This window comes from Amphiura filiformis, chromosome 11 (genome assembly GCF_039555335.1).
Source record: "Amphiura filiformis chromosome 11, Afil_fr2py, whole genome shotgun sequence".
Classification (NCBI taxonomy): domain Eukaryota; kingdom Metazoa; phylum Echinodermata; class Ophiuroidea; order Amphilepidida; family Amphiuridae; genus Amphiura; species Amphiura filiformis.
The window spans coordinates 42,921,118-42,938,108 of NC_092638.1; the positions used below are offsets into that span (position 1 = coordinate 42,921,118).

Genomic DNA, 16,991 nt, shown 5'->3' on the forward strand with positions numbered 1-16,991 from the left:
ACTTTTTTTTAACATGCACTGTGTTGCAGATCATTATGAATTCTTTGATTATAGTGAAAACTCAGGTGTTTGGAAAATGAGTACTTGAAAAATGGTTAATTTTGGGCAAATCATAAAATTTGTGGTCGGACCTAAAATGTGCGATTGTGCCCAAAATGTGTAATTATCAGCTTTTTTTGCGCATTGCGCATTTCCCCTGTCCTTACAGTAAATGCTATAAGTTTCCATTAAAAAAAAGCTGTCACTCAATCAATGACAAACAATTCCAATGTACACTATTCTCATATTACCAATTGACATCCAAACATGGTGAATTACACATTCTTCTGTTAAATTGCTTGCATGGTGAGGACGTACAAGGATGAGGATGACATTAATCTAAACCTTGGAGTATACATTCAATACTCACCAACTATGAAATGAGGCTTCTTAGCTAATTGCAGGGCTTGAGTCATCATGTCTATACCTCCAACTACCACAGCTGTATGGCAACAGAAAACAAAGTATACAATGTTATATTCCAAAGAGTATTTGAAGGCATTGTGCCTTGACCACATTGCTCAACTTAGGCAGCAAAAAAAAAAAAACCTTGTTCTACATGCCAAAGCGAAACAGATTTTTGCGTTTTGGCGATTAATACATGTAGCTAATTATGACATGCATATTGAAAAACAGCTATGGGGAAAAAATCATAAAGTTGTCAAAATATATTTACAATACAATTTTTTAGGTCATGTAGCCTCTAGCAGAAAAAAAAAACTAACTCCTGACCAACCCAACTCGGCAAGTCTGTCCACCTGTAGAACAGGGTTTTTCCCCTCCATGGCCTCATTGGTTTTCTTATAAACAACAGAAATACTACATAATGTAGAATTAGCTGCTCCAAAACCATGTGAAACAATAAGACCATTTCAGTAATTCCTAAAAGCCTTTGCAATTGAAACCAAAGCTGCATCATCATCATCATCAAATGAGTTAATGAGCGCATTATTATCTGCACATCAGAAATTCTGGGAATTAAATGTGAATTTATTGCAATATACAGTTAGCACAATAAATAAACTAGCAGTTCAGTCCATTACATGAAAATCAAGGTAACCATAATGACCGCAAGGATGTTTTCTTTAATTTGAGATGTGACAGCAAATGGTACATATATAACTAAGTTATGAAACTAAAACCGATGGAAGGTACAAGTTGCCATTTTCACTATTCCGTCAAAGTTTACCATAAAAAGCCCCACTGTTTGCGGCACTCAGCATGATTGAATAAGGTTATTGTCATGCATATAACATGCATGTGTATAATATAGGGTTACAACTTTTGAATCTATAGGTTTTTTTTCATAACTTGGTTATTACTGCATCATTTGATGTCACTGATATTTCAAATTGAACTACTACCATATTTATTGTGCTAACTGTACTAGTTTGTCTGGTAGATTTATCTGTTAAACATGTTTCCTATATACAATGAACACCAACAACTTTTAATTTGTTATATTTGTTGCAACATGACATGTTATGTTAATAGTCATGGTGGTATTTTTGAGCTCCACTTTTGATATAATGTGCTTTGATATGGAATACGCCATACATATATCTCACAGACAGTCAAGTCTTGGAGCGATTGCCGAATAGGGTGCAACTCTACTAGTCTTATTACAATACTGCCCTACCCCAACCCTAAACCCTAAACCTAAACTCTGTAAACGAGGACTGGACTCGAAGTCTAGCAAGTTGCACCCTATTCGGTAATTGTACCCAAGTCTTCAGTTCTCAAGCAAGCATTGGGCATTGTGAGGTTTAGCAGTTCCTATCAACTTACCACATGTCACACCGATAGTGGAGCCTAAGGCTTCCACCTGCTCTGATATTTGGAATGCTAATTCCCTTGTTGGTGTCAGTACCAAGGCAAATAATCTCTGTGGATTATCCAGCAAGGCTTGTAGAATAGGCAATGTGAAGGCACCGGTTTTACCAGAACCAGTCTCAGCTAGCCCAATTACATCTCTGTCTGTTGATAAAATAAGTGAAATAAATATGATACACAAGCATGAAAAATTGTTATGGGTGGGGACTCAGTACAAATGAGTGACCATATATAGTGATTTGCTGCATACATAAGGTCGTAATTTCATGACCCATTTTTCAAGACCAGTTTTGGTATAGGGATGAGTGATTTTTCAAAATGTTCTCAATTTTCAAAACTTGACAAAGATTTTGGGAAACCTTGTAAAAACTTGTTAAATTTGCTATAGCCATGGGTTCATTCTTCTTGGAGAATTGGTATAGCCATGGGTCCACTTTCAATTCACAGCAGCATATTCCTTCAAAAACCAGGGGATGCATTGCTTGGAAGTACTGCCCTTAAAATCCTTGGTAGTCATTGCAACATACGTAAGTATCAGTATTATAAGTGATTTATTTCTAATTGAAACAAATATCTTGGTTCAAATCACTGCATGTTCCATCAAGAATTGTGACTTACTTTGTAATGCAAGTGGAATCGCCTCTCGCTGTATTTTGGTTGGCTCTTTCCATTTTAACTGCTTACATGCCTCACACAATGCCTCAGTTACACCCTGTGATAAAATGATAATGGATACTTTACTGTATTAGTGAAAGTAACATTCAGTGAATTGTAAATTTGTATACAATTGTTTGGCTTCTTGCTTTCCTGTTATGTGTACAATGCACATGAATGAATAAAAGTTGATGATCAAAAATGAAAGCAAAGTTAAAATTTCATTGAGAATCCAAGAATCAATTCTTGCAAAGTAAAAACTTAAGAAACTGAAAAACGCTCCATACTTGATGAGTTTCCTGTCACATATTTTCAGAAAACAAGCGAGGTACCGTAACTTTGTCTAAGTCATTATTTTCTCAACTTTGATATCATTCAAAATGCAGAAATAAACACCAATATTTTCAAGGACAATTAATTGGGGCCCTTGATTTTAACATTGATTTTGAAGGCCCCAATGAAAATGTCATGCATACTTCATTACTTGCTCATAGTAAAAGTTCAAAACAGTACAATAATATTAAGTGGGAAGCCAAAAAATGCACCACGGTTTTCCAAAAAACACGAAAAATCGTAATTTCCTGAAAAAAAAATGCAAAAAAAAAGCACCTTAAAAAAATTAAAGAAATTAAGAATTAAAAAAAAAAATATACTAGAAGCCACACGTTTGCGCAAATGAAGTTAGTCACACACTTCAATGCGCGTTCCGTATCCTACTATCACTCAAACAAGGAAATCTCTTCACGAATTCACTCACCTTGCGATCCTACATCATCAGTTGAAACAAACATCTAAAATTCCAAAAACAACTTTGTCATTCCTCAAAACTACATGTACCGTATTCATTCCAATAAGCGCCCAGGGCGCTTAACAAAGTCATTTTGGGTGGGCGCTTATTTTTTTACCTTGTTTACCTAATTTTTTGTGAGGGGCGATTATTAGAGATGAATTTATGTATGTTATAAAAGGGTCCTGAGACGTTCTAGTAGCTTTTCTGATGCAGATAAAATGTATTGCAAGTTTACACATACTTGGCAGTGGGGTTTGACCCCCACCCTTTTTATTTTACCCCCACCCTTTTTATTGAGGCACCCTTTATATTGAAAATTCCTGACCCCCATGCTTTTTGCTGAGGCACCCTTTATACTGAAAATTCCTGACCCCAACCACTTTTTGCTTTTTTCCCCTATTTGTATACATTGATGAAGTCACAGGCAGTTTGGTTCGAAGTAAATCAAGTACGCCGAATTCTGCACCTATCATCACACGATAGCCTAGTGGATGTAAACATGCATCAAATGGAATTTTATCTTGCGATATAGTTTGCTGGCAGTAGTTTGGCACTTATTCTAGGATGATTTTATCATTCAATGAAAATATAGTGTAAGCTGGCACTCCAACCCTTTTTATTTTACTCCCACCCTTTATATCAATCCACCCTTTTACTTAAAAAGTTTAAGCCCCCACCCTTTTAAGGATTTTCCAAATTTCCAAGTGGCACCCTTTAAAAAGGGTGCCCTGCCAACAGTGTTACACCGGATGTGTAGTCCTATTTCACTATATCAACATCTATCTGTCACTTCAACATTAATGGTACCCTTTAGCAAATTGAATATACCCTGGGTGGGCGCTTATTGGGGCATGGGCGCTTATTGGAATGAATACGGTAACTTCATAATTAAACAATTGAAATCCTACAATTACCCGTTATTGAAAATTTTGTTCGATTTATGTCAACCAAAAAGAAATTTTTAAACCGCTGTATCTAGCATGTCTAGCGAGTAGAACGCACAAGTCGAGTTCAGTTGACCAAAATGGTAGCTCCTGGTCATCTCAGATTCATATCACGCATGCGTACTGCCGTCAGTATCAAGCTGCTCATCAAATATTCATGAACCCGACCACGTGGTCACAATCGGTGGATCAGAGTGGTTGGAATTAACGCAACATGGTTGACCTTACAGGGGTCAGAGTCTCAGAGATATGCATATTGATATTCATGTTTGAATGGCTGCTGGCTAAACAGCGATGCGGATATAGTATTCATCACCGGGACTGAGAAATGCAACATTTTTGATGTTTGACCTGGGATTTTCAGACACAGAGACTTCTACAAATTCGTCTAAACAACTAGCCTAACTAGCCTAAGGGTTTATACGTCGAACAACTGAATACATGCACAACGTGTGGACCAATATATTTTCGTAAACATTTTAGGCCTATAACAAAATGTATATTTTGTACAATTGTACAACTATATCGTTTCTACCCTATGACTTATAAAAGTTACCTGTTATCAAAGTGTCCGCAAAAAACTGGTCATCGCAAGTATCTTTGATGCTGAAAACTAAGGATATTCACGCAGGGACAGGCCGAAAACCTTACCTGGATCGTAAAATCCAGCCCATGCATGTCATAAATAATTCATTATTTCATTGTGTAAATGTCAGTGATTGTGTCCATGTATTGTTATTGCACCTGCGAGAGCAATTGTCATGCTGAATTTATACTCGAACGCTGGATCACCACGTGAATTTGCCTCTCGAAAACCGTCGAGGTTGTTAAGCATCGAGCACGCTGACTGGCTTAGCAATTATCAAAGTAGTTTTGTAAACCAATCAGGTTAGACGTACTTTACTGGCTGGTCATACTAATTTATACCGTAAAAGGCCGTCGCGTTCATTGATTTGCTTCCGATTGCAATGAATGGTTTTTGCAACCAATCACAAAACTGGTTATAAATAAATGAGGCGCCCGTCGGAAATTTTACACACGTCCATGATGACGTCATGCCCCAGTGCCACGAGGTAGCCGCTTCGCTTTTCTGCGAAAGCGAGCGAGTGGTATAAAGTCAGTTTCACACCTGTGATTTATCAAGCATCATAAAATCTCTGAGCACATCAACAGCTCATTTAATAATAATAATAATATGTACACTTGTAAAGCGCGCAGATCCGCAATAAACGCTCGTGGTGCATACAGAGCAAAAACAAAATATACCAGCAGGAAAAATGGAAACAAGGAACAAATGCAATCAACAATAGTACATTTCAAGATCATGAAGTAAAAAATAACATAGTAAACTACAAATTAATCCAGCTCATAAGCAAGTTCGAAAAAATGTTTCTTGAGTGAGGATTTGAATGACTCGATTGACGAGCAACTGCGAATAAAATTGGGAAGACTGTTCCATATGCGAGGGGCTGCCACAGAGAAGGCGCGATCACCCCATGACCGAGATGATTTAGGTTGAACAAGGAGGGTTTTATTTGCGGAACGGAGACGGGGCGAGAAGGGTTGTAAAAGTCAAGAAAAAAAGTCATTTGACAGATAAAAATGACATTTGCAATTCTGATCAACAGGATTCCATGAAATTGACGATTATATAAGTTACTCTACAGGATCGGTAATAATTAACAGCTGGTCTGCTGTATTTGAAGTGCATATGTGACACGATCTGGTCCACGGGGGCCAAAGGAGGCATTTTTGACAATTGAGTTACCATACTGTAATTATTACATTATTATTATACATACAATAGGCTATCATTTACTGAAAACACCAAAGGTCTAGCATACTTGGTTCTAAAGTTATGAAGTTTTGATGTCTATTTTCTTATGTATTTGATTGTTTTTTACTCCATATTTTTACCTTTATCTCAGTTTCAAATTTGCCGCCTTTGGCCCCCATGGACCAGATCGTGTCACATATTGAAGTTTGTGACTTCGTATGTTATGTGCAATAGATATTACAGGAAGCTTAAATTGGCACGCTTTCCTGCAATTTGTCTGTCGCTTCCGAGAATTATTTGAGTTCTGGGCACGCCACACGGAAGTGTGACGTGACCTCGCCAAGCATACTTAGACTGCGGAACTCAGTCCTCAATGATAGTCAGTCATTTATCTTTTGGTCGTTATATGACTATCATTTGAGGGACTGAGTTGTTATAATATATTTTCCGAGGAGCAATTTCAGACAATAGCTGGGGATTAGTGGGGCAGAGGTTATCTATTGAATCCTTTCATGACCACTGTGGCACTGAAGCATAGCCATAGTCAAGTCTGCCAAGGACACTCGGCACAAATTGAAAGACTAGACCATGTCAACTCTCGACAAAAGAATGCATGCATGTCAGGTCATACGACACACAAGCGGTTGCAGACAGCTTTGCGTCCTATTGTTATTGCATTGGATTATAGAAGATTACCTCACGACCACAACACTTCTTATCAAGTCCAAAGAGCTATGATGTGCAATTGTTCAGAGTTGACATGACACATGTCGATCGATCATCGATTCTCTGCATTCACAATAACCACTTCGCATACCAAATAACTTCTGTGTGGCCTATGTAAATGTAGCTATGTATGAATGAGCCGACTGTTGTACAGAATATCCTTTACCAGACCGGGTTGGGCAGGGTAATCTAATCATAATCTATGAAGCATTGAACTGAAGATGTTGTCCTAAATTATAAGCTTAAAACAAGCTTTCAACTTACTAAACATAACAAAAATATAACATAAATAAACAAACAACTACTGTATGATTAAAAGTTTTCTCACTAGTTGTGAAAACAAATCTTTCTGGAGCAAAAATTTAAAAGTATTAGTAGGCAGTTGCATGCAAGTATCGCGTGATATTTAGGCACGTGGCCTACAGCATGGATGAAAAAATATTAACTTTCCCGGGAAGCGAGCTAAATTCCCTCACAATTAATAGCATGTTTTTATATACAAAAAAGACACACTTTCCCTCCAAATTCCAGCCCAAAAACTAAATTAGAACTTATGATAAAATAAAAAGTCAGAGAAAATGTTTTGTTAACCATGTTCACTTGTTGAACCGGGTGTTGAACTTAGGCCTATGATTAAAATCTTATATACAAGTTACAGATAAAAACTTTTTCTATAATATTTCATAATAATTAATATAACACTTAGGCCTATTGATACTACTTGAATAGACCAGGAACACATATAGGGGGGGCCTACATTTTATTTTTTTTACTTAGAGGTTAATAACTCATGATCGGTTATTTGGAGGCATTGTGAAAAATCAAAACATTTTGCCTTTGGAACGAGGAATATCCCGAGGGCGTAGCCCGAGGGATATTCGAGGTCCAAAGCAAAATGTTTAGATTTTTCACAATGCCCATATATTACCGATGCAAAGTTATTAACCTCATTCATAACCGTCACTTTGATCTCTTAACTTTACAAAATAACACAAAATGTTCTCAAAAGTTTGTAAAAATAAACAATTTTTACATCTTCCCTTTCCCAAAATCGATCAGGCTAAAACGACCAATAACAAAAGTGCGATCAGAATCTGTGCAAATATGGTAGCGCGCAATCCAAATACGGCAGCCAGCGCTCGCAAGCAGTTTGTTGGGACGCATAACACGGCGCACGAGAAGTCAATTGTGTGCGACATTGGAACAATTACGCATTTTGCGGTCAATTGTGAGATATTAATGACCTCGATTTTGCGTTCAAGCGTTTTCGCAAATAATAAAATATGATTGGATCGCACGCATCGCGTTTATTAATGAGGTTATGAATTGGCCTTAATATAGGCCTATTGTTACATATCAATTTCTAAAAAATAAATAAATAGAGTTTAAATAGAGTATAATGTTGTGAATAGATGAATATTAAAATATTAAATAAGTAAATCGGGAATACAAATAAATAAATAAATAGACATAAAAAGATAAATAAATACAATCTAATTTGCATTTAATGTTTTATTTATTATATTTCAATTTAAACTTTATATGACACCACACATCCCCGGATAAAACAAACAACAAATAAATAAATAAATAAAATAAGAAAACAAATTAGTAAAATAATAAATAAATAGGAATAGGCCTAAATAAATAGGCCTAGGCCCCTACATAGGAATAAATAAATATATTTATAAAAATAATAAATTAGTAAATAAATGAATGAATATAATAATATCAGGATAATCATAAGCCTGCAAAATTTTTATAACAAAGTAAAATACGGATTTACAAATAAGTAGGCCTTAAACATGTTAAAGTGAAAAGAATATAGGCCTACAATTTTATTATAGCCGTGACCCTGGCCTTGTCAGGTCACGTCTTCGGCCGCAAAGCTGTGCACTCATGCACTGTATATCCGGGACTTCCTGGGTACCGGTATCGATTATAACGGTGTTGCTGTGAATGCTAGAACCATTAACAATCGATTGACTTGATGTATCTATAATCCAATGCAATAACAATAGGACGCAAAGCTGTCTTTAACCGCTTGTATACGACACCAATTTGGTGTTTGTTATGACACCAATTTGGTGTTTGTTATGCTCCTCGAAATTAGTACCTTACAGTCTATGTCTGGCACTGCATACTAAGGTTGCATGGGGATCGATCACATTTTTAACTATCACTAAATGTTTCGGAAATGAGTAGACCATTTCGGGGACTGTAATTGGTGTACATGTCACATTTTGAACAGTGAGCGAGAAGTGACCAACTTGGCTGCACAAATGCAAGTATTGGGCCTTGCTCAGAATACTCAAGTACTCTGCACTAGTACAAGGAACTTATACGATGTCCTCATTCACAAACTGATACTATCTGTCCGAATTTTGAGCCATAAGTTTACGTGGTGAACTAACTCTGCACTGAGTCTGAGCATGACTGCTGAATTTTGCAACCACGAATCACGTTTATTGAATTGTGGTTGCAACTCATGAACTGGCAAGCAATGGTATTGCTAGTACAGCAATTCTTAAGCCAAAAACATAATGAAATTAGTTAAGGGCAAACTTACCAATGCTTCGAAAGTGATCTTCTCCTCAATCTCAGTAACATTTTCCTCGTTTTTGCTCGACGAAGAGGCCATTATCATGTTATGGATTTCGTAATCATCGGTAATCCATCATCCATGTATTCCAGCCGTTCCAGGTAGCTATGAATAATTAAGCAGGTATGACGTTTTTACCAACTAAGGACGCGGAGTAGTGTTTTGAGGTATTATCATAGATGAACTCCTGGGGTCCATTTCACTAAGCTCCTAACCCTTCGTAACTCACTTCGTAAGTCCCGAAATCGTTCGTAACTTGCAAAATCCGACGTAAAGTTACGACGCTTCGTAACTTCCATTTCACTAAACTTTTACGAAGGGTGACTCTTCTTAAATACTCTTCGTAAGTTAAGAAAAGTTACGAAGACCCTATACTAGACGTAAGTCCTACGAAGCTTCGTAAACTCAGCATGGTAAGTACGGTAAGTATAATTTCGCGCCAAATAGGCATATAAAACATACAATTTCGGCCGCAAATATACCGGTACATCACTGAAAATGTGCCATAAACGCGAGTGCATTGAAAAGGAAAGAGTTTTGTTTTCCGTGATCGTGACAAATCCGCTTGATTTTATTAAGACAACAAATGCTACCGCTTTACACGGGCCGGCATGATGTAACGGGCCTACGTGTTGAACATATTAAGAAGTCATACGCCTTCAAGTGTTTATCGCCTTGAGATTTTATGGTACCACTGGTACGGGATTGCTTCATTTAATAGGCCTACATCTAGTAAAAAAGCCGATTTTTCTCAAAAATTTATGTTTCAAAATCCAATATAAAACATACAATTTCGGCCGCAATTATAACGTAGGCCTATGTGTCACAAACGAGTGCATTGAATTGAAAAGGAAAGAGTTTTCCGTGATCGTGACAAATCCGCTTGATTTTATATTTAAAGACAACAAAATGTATAAACGCTAGGCCCTATGTCACAGGGGAAGTTGCCCAAATTGGTCCAGAATTGTCAAAATAGTATAAATTGTTCAAAGTTTCACAAACTTGCTTAAAACTTCCTCGAAATTGTGGTAAGTTGCACAAAGTTGCTTTTTAAGTTTCTCAAAATCGCGTAAAGTTATTCAAAATTTCACAAAATTGCTTTACATTTTCTCAAAATTGCTTAAAGTTGCTGAAAAGATGCTCAAAAGTTTTCAAAATTACTCAAAATTGCTTCAACTCCCGCGCAAGCTGCGTAAAGTGAGCGCGGATTCCATGAAATTGTCAAAAATTTTCCAGTGCAGCACAAATAGGTCATGCAACCTCACGCATTTTTGGGGAACTTTACGTAACATTAAAATATGTTGCAAAATTTCAGACATTTTTGGAGAATTTTGACACCTTTGGGCAACTTCCCCTGTGACATGTGGCCTAACGCTACCGCTTTACACGGGCCGATATAACGGGCCTACGTGTTTTAATAAACATAATAAGCACATGATAAGAGGTCATGATATAGGCTAGATCCACGCGCCTTCAAGTGTTTATTGCCTTGAAATTGTATGGTTCGGGATCGGTTTATACCAGTGGTTCACACCATCATAATGGTCTATAGGCCTATTGGCAGTAGGCCTATCTGATCAACGGTTTGCCGTGCATTAAAAAGGATACACAACGGGTAAAAGTTTTTATTCTTAAAATATCTGTCGGGGAAGATGGAGTATTTTGTAGCTTTGATATATAGGCTAGGCCTATAACATGTATAATAATGACTCTAGAAATCAAATTTTCCAATTGGATGGCCATAGGCCTATACAATTACTGATCCCAGCCAGATAGGCCTACAATGATTGCAAAATTTACCTGGCACACTCGGTTTCATCTTAAAGGCGAATTTCGTGATCATAGCATCCCCTTTTTATGACATTTTTCAGTAGGCCTACATATCCACGAAAAAAGCCTATTCCCAAAATTTCAGTTGATTCCGATTTTGCGTTTGCAAATATGCATGATTATGTGTATTACACTGCTCCAAAGACAATGCGTTGTAATTTCGTTCTGGTGCACCAGAACGAAATTCAAATTTCACGATATCTTTGCAAAACGAATTAATCTGCAAGAAATATTTTTACATAAACATTATGTAGCCAGAGGTTTCCAGTGATATAAAAATCTCAACTTTTTTGAGAAAAGTGGGGGATGAGGCTGTGGATCACGAAATGCCCCTTTAAATAAAGTAGCGTGGTTTAATCCGGGGTCGACCATGAGAGCTCACGCGAATATGAAAGTGACGTAGCCTACCTGTGCCTACCGGAGTACAAAACTAGATGTGTATCGGTAGCGATTTTTGTCGGAAAAGGGGGTCATTCAGTGGGGAGGGTAATTCAGATGTGAAACGCTAAAAATTAGGTGTCATGGACCGTGAAAAAGTAAATTTTCAAAGCAATTTTGCAGCTAAATGGCTACACAATGTTTTAAAAAATTGCAGATTTGGTGTACTGGTGTAAAGCTGATGAAAAAAAGGGGGTCATTGGGTACTGGTGGCAGATTTGGGAAAAAAGCGGTCATTGGGTGTAAACTCAAAAATGGGGTCTAGGCTCATTGAGGCACATGACGCGTGTCCAATACCGCTTGAGAAAAGAAGACATTCAAAGCACCCTCTCTTGACTATTCGCAAACATCTAAACTTTCGTCCAATCATTAAAAAGTTTCCTTCTCTCAATTCCAACGTATGATGGTTTCACTACAGTCAGGCCCCGGGGTCAGGCCCTATAAACTATTCCTCTTATTCCTGATGTCACGAAGAGTATCAACATTCATTCTCTTGTTGCTTTAGGGGGCTATCATTTTCTTCAGAAGGGTAGGGGTCCCAAATATACGCGGGTCATAAATTTTGGAAAGAAAAATAGGGAGTCATAAAATTTTGGTTGACCAAAATGTAGGGAGTCTCACGATGACCACAGATAGTGTGTTTATTTTATTCAAAAAGACTAATTTCAATACAATTTTAGCCTGTTTAGGGTGTAAGGTATAATCGGTGGTGGGGGGGATAACATTTTGTTGCCGAAATAGGGGTCACAATTTTAATGGCACTGATTTCTGGAAATTTAAGACCCCCCTTCCGAAAATGATAGCCCCCTTATCATATCATAATTTTATCCCTTAACAAGTTTTATCCCAAAATAGTACATGGTTTTGACATTCAAGACAACACAAAAAATAAACAAAATATCATATGCTAAAACTTGTCTTTATTGAGAAACTCATTATTTTTTTTAGTACAACCATATTTGGTATTAAATATTGCTTTTATTTTACATTCAATATATATCACCTTTGACTTCTGTTAACTATGTGCACCATCAAAATCCAAAAAACTTTTTGCTGGAAAATGGAACTTACAATGGAGGTCTTTAATTTCAAACTTGTTCGGACTTGGGATCTCAATGGTGCAGTCCGTTATGATGCTTTGAAGTTTGCACGAGGGTGCTTTTCATCAAAACATTGGATTTGCTGTTTTTGTGCCATCAAGGTCCCAATTTGTATTCTGTGTTTTATTGATGTAACCATTTTGGTACTTTAAAAAAAAGCAAAATGCAGGTTGTGATATGATAGCACACAATTTATGCACCTCCAAAGTTTATCATTTGTAAATAAGGCTCCAGAGAGGCTGAAATTTCAAGAATTTTTTAACGCTGAATGAGAGCCCTGTGCACGCTCATATTGTACATGTGAGTTGTGAATAATATGTACCAACATAATTTTTTAGAGAAAATTCTATTTGTTTTTGTATCACAGATCCGTACATAATAAGGGAGACTAGCTCTTAAGTCCCCCAGTGCACCATAATATACGTCCCCTTTTTTCATTCCGAAACAATAAGCTCCATGATCCAGCTATGGTGCAAGAAGTCGAGAACCGCTCTAACTTGTTTTGCAAAATCCTTTTAACAAATTAAGCTTAGTACTAACCATCCAGCACGATTAATGCAATATGCACACGACCTAAAAATGATAGATCACACAAAATAACATGTATGTTGTCAACAAATTCCAACATAATTAACTGGATGCATAGATGCAGTGAAAGTTATCTGGTCCAATAACCTCATTGTTTTTGACAACCCAACAAATTTGGAGTTACATTTAAAATTATGTGATCAACCAATGTGCGAGTTTTGAAGTTCAGACCAGAGTGCACAGCGGTCAGTAGGTGAAATAGTTGACATCGACATATTGCTCCTACTAACAGACGGTCAGTGCCATTGTTTTATATAAGTTCATAATTGTTGTTAAATATTTGCAAGATACATGTACCAGTACTACCAGGAGTCCAGGATGATACTGGTGACTTCAAAGATGTTAAAGTAGACAAGGTGAACCTGAAATGAACAATAAAAAACAAAACAATGTTTTAAGAATAGAATTGATTGTGTAAAACAGGAGGTGTTTGAAACATTAAATCCAAAAACAAAACAAAAAGTGACTCAACATTGAGATATGGTGGCTTGATCCGCAAGTTGCTTTCTTGATTAGATAGAAATAGCTCAACATCAAGCCAATAACCCACTTAACTCACTTCATCCCGGTTCATTTTTGTTCATCCCGGTTAATTACAGTTCATTATGAACTGACGGGATGAACCAAAATGAACTGGGATGAATCAAAATGAACTAGATGCAGTGGCATTCCGTGACCGCTCCTACCCGGGGGGGGCTGGAGGTAGGTTAAATCCCCCCTTCAACATCCTGAAAAGATTAACCCCATTTCTAAACTAAAACGAACCAAGAAGAATATCCCGGTTTATCACAGTTCATTTTGGATCATCCGTTCATTTTCGGTTCATCCTGGATCATTTAAGGTTCATCTCAGTTCATCATGGTTCATCCAGGTTCTTCCCACTCTCATTTATTTTTACGCCATCCATTTATTTTCGATTCATCTATATTCAGCTGATCCAGTTCATTTTGGTTCAATGCAGTTCATTTTAGTTTATCGCAGTTTATTTTCAGTTCATAATGGTTCGACTCAATTCATCTCAGTTCACTTCAGTTCATTTTTGGTTCATCTGTCACCATCGATTCATCATGAAATGTGAATGAGCCTGAGCATGAATGAACTGGATCAACCGTTACCGCTTGGGTTCTGATGGGACCAGGCGCAAACAAAAAACAATAATATATCACCTGTCTGCTTGTTGGTGTTATATAAATTACTGTGGTTCCTCAATTCACTTCTACTTTCAGACCATCTTCATCACTCCATTTCTCCATTGGAGTGCCATTGTAGACCAGAGTAAGTCTGAATAAAGAGATTGAGAGAGATTTGTCTGGATTATCATCATCATCATCATTCATCATCATCATCAAATATTACGTGTAAATATTTCACATGTCAAACCAAAGCATCTTGTTTTTGCTTCAATCATCTCTTTATTTTGAGTACGGTACCATAACATTTTTCAATGCAAGGCCAAAAAGAAAAACAAGTTTGTTTCCCTTACGCTGCAGGGTTCGATTTAAGGGCTGGGGTATGAACGTTTGGACAGTATTTATTGTGGGACATTAGAGCACATCAGACATATCGAATTGCATTCTGAATACGAAGAATGGCCTTCTGATATCAAATAATTTTGATTTTTGAAATTCGCAATGCAATACACATTTTATGGCAAATCATTAAAATTGATATTTTTGATATTTAACAGTACTCGAAGTAAACTTTATAAATCTGATGATTTCTACCTAAAGTGTATGTAGGTGGGATGAAAAGCCGACGATCAATTGAAAATTTGGACCTTTCGTATTGAAGATATGGATTTTTTTTCCCAAAACACCAAAAAAAATTAGGTATTTTTTGGAAAAAATCCATATCTTCAATATGAAAGGTCAAAATTTTAAATTGATCGTCGGCTTTTTCCTCCCAGCTACATACACTTTAAGACTATATCATTAAATTTATAAAATTTACTTTGAGGACTGTTATATCTCCAAAATGTGAAAAATATCAAATTTTAATAATTTTTCATAAAATTTGTATTATATCGTGAATTTCATAAAATGAAAATTATTTGATATTAGAAAGACATTCTTCGTATTCAGAATGCAATTCGATAGGTCTGATGTGCTCTCATGTCCCACAAAAAATACTGTAGAAACGCCATAAACGCTCATTCTAGATCCCTTAACGTGTGTGGAGCAAAATGCTTCCCATTTTGGACAACCTGCTACACACATTTCAGCTTGTATAGACATTTTTTACAATGTAAACATATGCTAATATTATAAGAACATCGCCTAAATAAGGTTTTCACTCAAAATTGCTACGCAAATTTTTCAAAGTAAGTCGAACCCTGGCGCTGCATGCGTATTTCTCTTTGGATGGCTTATTTTGCGCATTAGAAAAAAAAACCTGCAAAAATTGAATTAAAAACACTTCTGGAGTAAACGTTTACACATTACACAAACGAGCGGAGTGAAAAACTACTGGAGAAATAATCACACATTTACACGACAAACAGGCAGAGTGAAAAATAAAATGGTGTTGCTGTATACATGCAAAACCAAGCCCAATTTAATTTTTGCAGCAAAAAAGTTTTGTTTTGTTTTCATTTCTAGACATGGATTGGAAAAATACCACATTTGGCATTATACTATTTAGACCTGCTTTGGCCTGATTCACTTACTTGTTACTGAAGAAGAATATCTTGTAGAACAATTGGTATGGCCAATGTCAGCAATTGACCACTAGCAATAACAAAAGAGTTGACTGCACTGCAGGGATGCCCCTGTTTGATAAAAGAGATGATAGATCAAAATAATTATGATGCTGCTGATAATAATAACCAGGCCTCAAAATAAGCCAGAATTTCTGAGGGCCATTTGGGCCCTTGATCTTAAATGTTTTACGAATATTTTGCATATATTTCAGTTCCTATAGGCCACAGTGTTAACAAGGGAATGACACTCTTATTCACGTGTTCATTTACAACACAAACCTATATTGAATCCCGGATTAATTAAGTAAAAAGCACAGGCACGCACTCTACATATTATTATGCGTAGTGCATTCAGAAAATAGGTGACTTTTTAAAAAGATGTCATTTGAGAAAAAGGTTACTTTTTATTTTAAAAGATGCCATTTCAGAAAAAGGCAACTTTTTAAAAGACATTTCAGAAAAAGGCAGCTGTTTTAAAAAGACAATTCATAAAAAAGGGACCTTTTTAAAAAGACATCATTTCAGAAAAAGGCAACTTTCTTAAAAAAATTTTAGGAAAAGGCGTCATTTCAGAAAAAAATGCGACTTTTTTTAAAAAGAAGTTATTTCAGAAAGAGATTTTTTTTGAAAAGATACTAAGCGACTTTATATTAAAAAAAGACGCCCATTTAAAACAATGCGACTTTTTAAAGCAAAAAAAAAAACAGGCGACTTTTTTGAAGACATCATTTCAGAAAAAAGCGACTTTTTGACGTCATATCAGAAAAAAGCAACCTTTTTTAAAAGATGTCATTTCAGAAAAAATGTGACTCTTTTAAAGACATCATTTCAGGAAAAAAAGCAACTTTTTTTAAAGACATTTTAGAAAGGTGACTTTTTATAAAGATGCCATTTCAGAAAAATGTGACTTTTTAAAGACGTTATTTTAGGGAAAAGGCAACTTTAAAAACATGTCAGAAAAAAGAAACTTTT

At 36.3% G+C, this 16,991-nt stretch overlaps 1 protein-coding gene and 1 long non-coding RNA gene across 2 annotated transcripts in view; both read right to left on the minus strand.

Annotated features, from left to right (window-relative positions):
- Nucleotides 1-9,489, minus strand: part of LOC140164869 (probable ATP-dependent RNA helicase DDX47) — a 28,744-nt gene extending 19,255 nt beyond the window's left edge. The window contains 4 exon segments of the mRNA XM_072188248.1: nt 410-481; nt 1,828-2,016; nt 2,491-2,584; nt 9,333-9,489. Of these exon segments, the coding sequence (XP_072044349.1) occupies nt 410-481; nt 1,828-2,016; nt 2,491-2,584; nt 9,333-9,410 (433 nt within the window). The 5' untranslated portion in view covers nt 9,411-9,489.
- Nucleotides 9,490-12,533: 3,044 nt separating this feature from the next.
- Nucleotides 12,534-16,339, minus strand: LOC140164870 (uncharacterized). Its single transcript, XR_011860595.1, has 3 exons — nt 15,987-16,339; nt 14,488-14,602; nt 12,534-13,683 (listed from the first exon to the last, which is right to left on the minus strand). It is a non-coding gene; the product is annotated as an uncharacterized lncRNA (long non-coding RNA).
- Between the last annotated feature and the right edge of the window lie 652 nt (nt 16,340-16,991).